The sequence below is a fragment of the Oncorhynchus gorbuscha genome, linkage group LG01, assembly GCF_021184085.1.
Source record: "Oncorhynchus gorbuscha isolate QuinsamMale2020 ecotype Even-year linkage group LG01, OgorEven_v1.0, whole genome shotgun sequence".
Classification (NCBI taxonomy): domain Eukaryota; kingdom Metazoa; phylum Chordata; class Actinopteri; order Salmoniformes; family Salmonidae; genus Oncorhynchus; species Oncorhynchus gorbuscha.
Genome location: NC_060173.1, coordinates 4,646,356 through 4,653,807, shown reverse-complemented (window position 1 = coordinate 4,653,807; position 7,452 = coordinate 4,646,356). Strand labels below are relative to the sequence as shown.

Here is a 7,452-nt window from a genome sequence, read left to right as displayed (position 1 = left end):
TAATATTATTGTTATTATTATAATAATATTTCATTATTATTATAATAGTATTATTATTATTATATTATTATTATATTATTATATTATTGTTATTATTATAATATTATTGTTATTATTATAATAATATTTCATTATTATTATAATAGTATTATTATTATTATATTATTATTATATTATTATATTATTGTTATGTTATTATTATAATTGTTGTATTATTATATTATTATTATATTATTATAATAATTAATTATTATTATATTATTATTATTGTTATTATTATTATAATATTTCATTATTATTATAATAGTATTATTATTATTGTTATTATTATGTTATTATTATTATAATATTATTGTTATTATTATTATAATATTTCATTATTATTATTATAGTATTATATTATTATTTCATTATTATTGTTATTATTATTATATTATTGTTATTATTATGTTATTGTTATTATTATTATATTATTGTTATTATTGTTATTGTTATTATTGTATTATTATTGTTATAATTATTGTATTATTATTATTATATTATTATTGTTTTTCTTCTTCTATTATTATTATTATTATAATATTATCATTATCATCATTACAGTGGGTCCCAGTTGATATTGGTGTTCTCAACATCGTAGAAATAAATAAAATGCCACTAGAGATGCCTGGTAGAGAACATTCAACACACTTTATGACTTAGCAAGCACTCAAAGGTTTTGTCCTGCTAGTACATCAAAACAAATTGCAATCAGCTGAAATGAGAAGGGATAAAACCTAGAATGCGCATTTACCTCAAACCACTGTGATTTTTAATTATTTTTAATTTATCTTTATTTAACTAGGCAAGTCAGTTAAGAACAAATTCTTATTTTCAATGACGGCCTAGGAACAGTGGGTTAACTGCCTGTTCAGGGGCAGAATGACATATTTGTACCTTGTCAGTTCAGGGATTTGATCCAACAACCTTTCGGTTACTAGTCCAACATTCTAACCACTAGGCTACCTGCCACCCCAGAATGAATTGAACTGTGTTCTTAACTCAATCAGATTCTGGCCAGAGCGAGGGGACCTGGAGTGATGCCGGCTGCTGAAGCTGTCTCCTGTGTGCTGTAAATAACTCTATGGTCTCCCTCAGATGTTGGCGAAGGCTCGGGGGCTGGAGTGATGCCGGCTGCTGAAGCTGTCTCCTGTGTGCTGTAAATAACTCTATGGTCTCCCTCAGATGTTGGCGAAGGCTCGGGGGCTGGAGTGATGCCGGCTGCTGAAGCTGTCTCCTGTGTGCTGTAAATAACTCTATGGTCTCCCTCAGATGAAGCTCGGGGCTGGAGTGGGGCCGGCTGCTGAAGCTGTCTCCTGTGTGCTGTAAATAACTCTATGGTCTCCCTCAGATGTTGGCGAAGGCTCGGGGGCTGGAGTGGGGCCGGCTGCTGAAGCTGTCTCCTGTGTGCTGTAAATAACTCTATGGTCTCCCTCAGATGTTGGCGAAGGCTCGGGGGCTGGAGTGGGGCCGGCTGCTGAAGCTGTCTCCTGTGTGCTGTAAATAACTCTATGGTCTCCCTCAGATGTTGGCGAAGGCTCGGGGGCTGGAGTGGGGCCGGCTGCTGAAGCTGTCCCAAGTGCAGACAGAGCTGGAGGCCTCTCTGGAGGAGATGCTGCGGCTGGTGGCTGAGGTGCTGCACCCTGAGCCCTACAGCAGAGAGGAGGTCTGCAAGGCCCTGGGAATCACCACAGAACAGCTCTGTACAGACCTCCTTAGCCCCAACACACAGCACGGTAAGACACTGGTACCAGTTATTTTACAATCGTTTCATTCATTCTGTCATTTACTATGTCATTTACTTTTGTTCCGTTCTACTGTTCTGACCAACAATATAAAGTTCTGAACCGGTTTGAACCATAAAAACAAGTAGATGTTTATATCGTTCCTCTCTGTTCCTTTTTTATAACCTGTGAAATCAACAGTTGTTTACACATTTAGCTCATTAAATGACTTCACCAATCAGTGAGGATGGAGCCGGCTACACCAATCAGTGAGGACGGAGCCGGCTACACCAATCAGTGCGGACGGAGCCGGCAAGCTAGTTGTTTACACCAATCAGTGAGGACGGAGCCGGCTACACCAATCAGTGCGGGCGGAGCCGGCAAGCTAGTTGTTTACACCAATCAGTGAGGACGGAGCCGGCAAGCTAGTTGTTTACACCAATCAGTGAGGACGGAGCCGGCAAGCTAGTTGTTTACACCAATCAGTGAGGACGGAGCCGGCTACACCAATCAGTGAGGACGGAGCCGGCTACACCAATCAGTGAGGATGGATCCGGCTACACCAATCAGTGAGGACGGAGCCGGCAAGCTAGTTGTTTACACCAATCAGTGAGGACGGAGCCGGCAAGCTAGTTGTTGGCAATAAATAGGCCCTAGAGGCGAAATAATTACAATTTAGAATTAACACAGGAGTGATAGATGTGTAGATGATGATGATGATGATGATGTGCAAGTAGAGATACTAGTGTGCAAGAGGGTAAGTAATAATATGGGGATGAGGTAGTCGGGTGGGCTATTTACAGATTGGCTGTGTACAGGTACAGTGATCAGTAAGCTGCTCTGACAGCTGAGGGGAGGGGCTACAGGAGCCTGTGCTTCAGAGGGGAGAGGGGCTACAGTAGCCTGTTCTTCGGGGGGGGATACAGTAGCCTGTTCTTCAGAGGGGGAGGGGCTACAGTAGCCTGTTCTTCAGGGCGGGGGAGGGGGGGCTACAGTAGCCTGTGTTTCCAGAGGGGGGGGCTACAGTAGCCAGTTCTCCAGAGGGGGAGGGGCTACAGTAGTCTGTGCTCCAGAGGGGGAGGGGCTACAGTAGCCTGTGCTCCAGAGGGGGAGGGGCTACAGTAGCCAGTTCTCCAGAGGGGTGAGGGGCTACAGTAGTCTGTGCTTCAGAGGGGGAGGGGCTACAGTAGCCTGTGCTTCAGAGGGAGAGGGGCTACAGTAGCCTGTTCTTCGGGGGGGGGGGGGGGGATACAGTAGCCTGTTCTTCAGAGGGGGAGGGGCTACAGTAGCCTGTTCTTCAGGGCGGGGGGAGTTCTCCAGAGGGGGGGGGCTACAGTAGCCTGTGTTTCAGAGGGGGGGCTACAGTAGCCAGTTCTCCAGAGGGGGAGGGGCTACAGTAGTCTGTGCTTCAGAGGGGGAGGGGCTACAGTAGTCTGTGCTTCAGAGGGGGAGGGGCTACAGTAGCCTGTGCTTCAGAGGGGAGTGGGGCTACAGTAGCCTGTTCTTCGGGGGGGGATACAGTAGCCTGTTCTTCAGAGGGGGAGGGGCTACAGGAGCCTGTGCTTCAGAGGGGGAGGGACTACAGTAGCCTGTGCTTCGGGGGGGGATACAGTAGCCTGTTCTTCAGAGGGGGAGGGGCTACAGTAGCCTGTTCTTCAGGGCGGGGGGGAGGGGGGCTACAGTAGCCTGTGTTTCAGGGGGGCTACAGTAGCCTGTTCTTCAGAGGGGGAGGGACTACAGGAGCCTGTGCTTCAGAGGGGGAGGGGCTACAGTAGCCTGTGCTTCAGAGGGGGAGGGGGGCTACAGTAGCCTGTGCTTCAGAGGGGAGAGGGGCTACAGTAGCCTGTGCTTCAGAGGGGGGAGGGACTACAGGAGCCTGTGCTTCAGAGGGGGAGGGACTACAGGAGCCTGTGCTTCAGAGGGGGGAGGGACTACAGGAGCCTGTGCTTCAGAGGGGGAGGGACTACAGGAGCCTGTGCTTCAGAGGGGGAGGGGCTACAGTAGCCTGTGCTTCAGAGGGGGAGGCGGGGGCTACAGTAGCCTGTGCTTCAGAGGGGAGAGGGGCTACAGTAGCCTGTGCTTCAGAGGGGGAGGGGGGAGGTGGGGGCTACAGTAGCCTGTGCTTCAGAGGGGGAGGTGGGGGCTACAGTAGCCTGTGCTTCAGAGTTCCTGGGGAGGGGCTACAGGAGCCTGTGCTTCAGAGGGGAGGGGCTACAGTAGCCTGTGCTTCAGAGGGGGGAGGGGGTCACTACTGTATAACTGGTATAACTGTATAACTGGTACATTATAATCCATAACCGGTAGCCTAGCAAACAAGCACAGAACCAGGTAAAGATTTTCAGCTGACATGCAGACACTGAAATAAGTTCCTGAGTGACAGAGTGAGGGCTTTGCATAGGCGCTTTGTTGAGTTTTTTTGTGTTACCAGAAGGAAATGTCTGCAACATAAAATAACCTGTTAAGCAGTTCCCATTCATTTAAAATAACAGTTCTGTTCCGGAATAGTATAGATCACTTTCGTTCCCTGTTCCATTTCATTCCTTGAAAAATGTCATTATGTTCTGGTTTTCTGTTCATTTCCTTGAACCGGTTCCAACCCTTGATTACTACTGTATAACTAGTACATTATAACTGGTAGGCTAGCAGGTCACTACTGTATAACTGGTAGGCTAGCAGGTCACTACTGTATAACTGGTAGGCTAGCAGGTCACTACTGTATAACTGGTAGGCTAGCAGGTCACTACTGTATAACTGGTACATTATAACTGGTAGGCTAGCAGGTCACTACTGTATAACTGGTAGGCTAGCAGGTCACTACTGTATAACTAGTACATTATAACTGGTAGGCTAGCAGGTCACTACTGTATAACTGGTAGGCTAGCAGATCACTACTGTATAACTGGTAGGCTAGCAGGTCACTACTGTATAACTAGTACATTATAACTGGTAGGCTAGCAGATCACTACTGTATAACTGGTAGGCTAGCAGGTCACTACTGTATAACTAGTACATTATAACTGGTAGGCTAGCAGGTCACTACTGTATAACTGGTAGGCTAGCAGGTCACTACTGTATAACTGGTAGGCTAGCAGGTCACTACTGTATAACTGGTAGGCTAGCAGGTCACTACTGTATAACTGGTACATTATAACTGGTAGGCTAGCAGGTCACTACTGTATAACTGGTAGGCTAGCAGGTCACTACTGTATAACTAGTACATTATAACTGGTAGGCTAGCAGGTCACTACTGTATAACTGGTAGGCTAGCATATCACTACTGTATAACTGGTAGGCTAGCAGGTCACTACTGTATAACTAGTACATTATAACTGGTAGGCTAGCAGGTCACTACTGTATAACTGGTAGGCTAGCAGGTCACTACTGTATAACTAGTACATTATAACTGGTAGGCTAGCAGGTCACTACTGTATAACTGGTAGGCTAGCAGATCACTACTGTATAACTGGTAGGCTAGCAGGTCACTACTGTATAACTGGTAGGCTAGCAGGTCACTACTGTATAACTGGTAGGCTAGCAGGTCACTACTGTATAACTGGTAGGCTAGCAGGTCACTACTGTATAACTGGTAGGCTAGCAGGTCACTACTGTATAACTGGTAGGCTAGCAGGTCACTACTGTATAACTGGTAGGCTAGCAGGTCACTACTGTATAACTGGTAGGCTAGCAGATCACTACTGTATACCTGGTAGGCTAGCAGGTCACTACTGTATAACTAGTACATTATAACTGGTAGGCTAGCAGGTCACTACTGTATAACTGGTAGGCTAGCAGGTCACTACTGTATAACTGGTAGGCTAGCAGGTCACTACTGTATAACTGGTACATTATAACTGGTAGGCTAGCAGGTCACTACTGTATAACTAGTACATTATAACTGGTAGGCTAGCAGGTCACTACTGTATAACTGGTAGGCTAGCAGGTCACTACTGTATAACTGGTAGGCTAGCAGGTCACTACTGTATAACTGGTAGGCTAGCAGGTCACTACTGTGTAACTAGTACATTATAACTGGTAGGCTAGCAGGTCACTACTGTATAACTGGTAGGCTAGCAGGTCACTACTGTATAACTGGTAGGCTTGCAGGTCACTACTGTGTAACTAGTACATTATAACTGGTAGGCTAGCAGGTCACTACTGTATAACTAGTACATTATAACTCACTAGGTAGGCTAGCAGGTCACTACTGTATAACTGGTAGGCTAGCAGGTCACTACTGTATAACTGGTAGGCTAGCAGGTCACTACTGTATAACTGGTAGGCTAGCAGATCACTACTGTATAACTAGTACATTATAACTGGTAGGCTAGCAGGTCACTACTGTATAACTAGTACATTATAACTGGTAGGCCAGCAGGGGGGAGGTCCTCCTCCACCATTTTGATTCAAACCAAACTGTGTGTCCACGCTCGGATATGTTATTTCCAAAAAAGGTTCATTCTCCACATCTGCCTTTCTCGCTTCCCCTCCTTGAGACCTGTCTCCTCCGTTATATCATATCCTTAAAGGTAAATAACCGGTTTGACCTGCTATACCTGTCCTCTCCTCCCAGTGGCCCAGTTCAAGCTGTACCAGCGGGCCAGGCATGTATACGGCGAGGCGGCACGAGTCCTGAGGTTCAAGAGCGTGTGTGATGAAGCTCCCTCCGCACCGAACGGCGTGCAGCGTCTCGGAGACCTGATGAAGCAGAGCCACGCCAGCTGCAGAGACCTGTATGAGTGCAGCTGTCCAGAACTGGACCAGCTGGTAGAGATATGTCTGTAAGTCCAGAAACACTCCATTCTATATGCTAACTATAGTTTTTTATATTAAAAGGGTTTAAATAAAACCTTTCAATTTACAGGTTATTCTCACTCTACTCTCGTTAACTCAGAAATAAAATTTCGCCGTCATTCGGTGAAATAGCCTATATTTATTTACGTTGTCTGTCTGTGAGAGATTAAGTCTCATTTGAGATATTGAAAAAAAATCTAATTTCAAACCTGTCCATTAAAATACTAGATTTCACCGGCTACCTTGTAACTAGTGTGTTTGACAAATGGATGGTGCAACTGTTGATGCAGTTTCCTTGCTTGATTGCATTGTTAATTGATAGATCGTAATTGAAGGATTTAGGTTCCTAGAACCGTGCTTTCTCCATGTGTATTATGTTTCCTTTGGCTACAGGCAGTCTGGTGCGGTGGGATCCCGGCTGACCGGAGCAGGCTGGGGAGGCTGTGCTGTCTCCATGGTCCCCACTGACAAGGTGGAGTCTTTCCTAAAGAGCGTCCGAGAGTTGTACTACTCGGCAGACCCACGCAGAGCCGAGCTAGAGAAACACAGTCTGTTTGTCACCAAGCCTGGTGGAGGGGCGGCCATCTTCCTTGAAGACTGAAGTCAAAAAATGCTTTTTGAGGTGAAATGTCTTCCTTGCCGTTTCACCTTTTCAGTATTTTTAGACTATTATTTTAGTCGTGACTCTGACTAATTCTCATGCCAAAATGACACGGTTGATGATTCTGGAATTTCAAGGGCAATGATAATCAAAGCTAGTCTGCTCCCAGATCTGTTTTCTCCTTCTATAGCCCGATTCTAGATCTGTTGTCTCCTTCTATAGCCTGATTCTAGATCTGTTTTCTCCTTCTATAGCCTGATTCTAGATCTGTTGTCTCCTTCTATAGCCTGATTCTAG

The 7,452-nt window shown here is 45.5% G+C and overlaps 1 protein-coding gene across 2 annotated transcripts in view; it reads left to right on the top strand.

Annotated features, from left to right (window-relative positions):
* Positions 1 to 7,452, top strand: part of galk2 (galactokinase 2) — a 12,966-nt gene extending 5,514 nt beyond the window's left edge. For both annotated transcript variants that reach the window (XM_046343570.1, XM_046343579.1), the window contains 3 exons: positions 1,565 to 1,775; positions 6,334 to 6,541; positions 6,948 to 7,452. In XM_046343570.1, the coding sequence (XP_046199526.1) occupies positions 1,565 to 1,775; positions 6,334 to 6,541; positions 6,948 to 7,155 (627 nt within the window). In that variant the 3' untranslated portion in view covers positions 7,156 to 7,452. The remainder of the gene's footprint in view (positions 1 to 1,564; positions 1,776 to 6,333; positions 6,542 to 6,947) is intronic.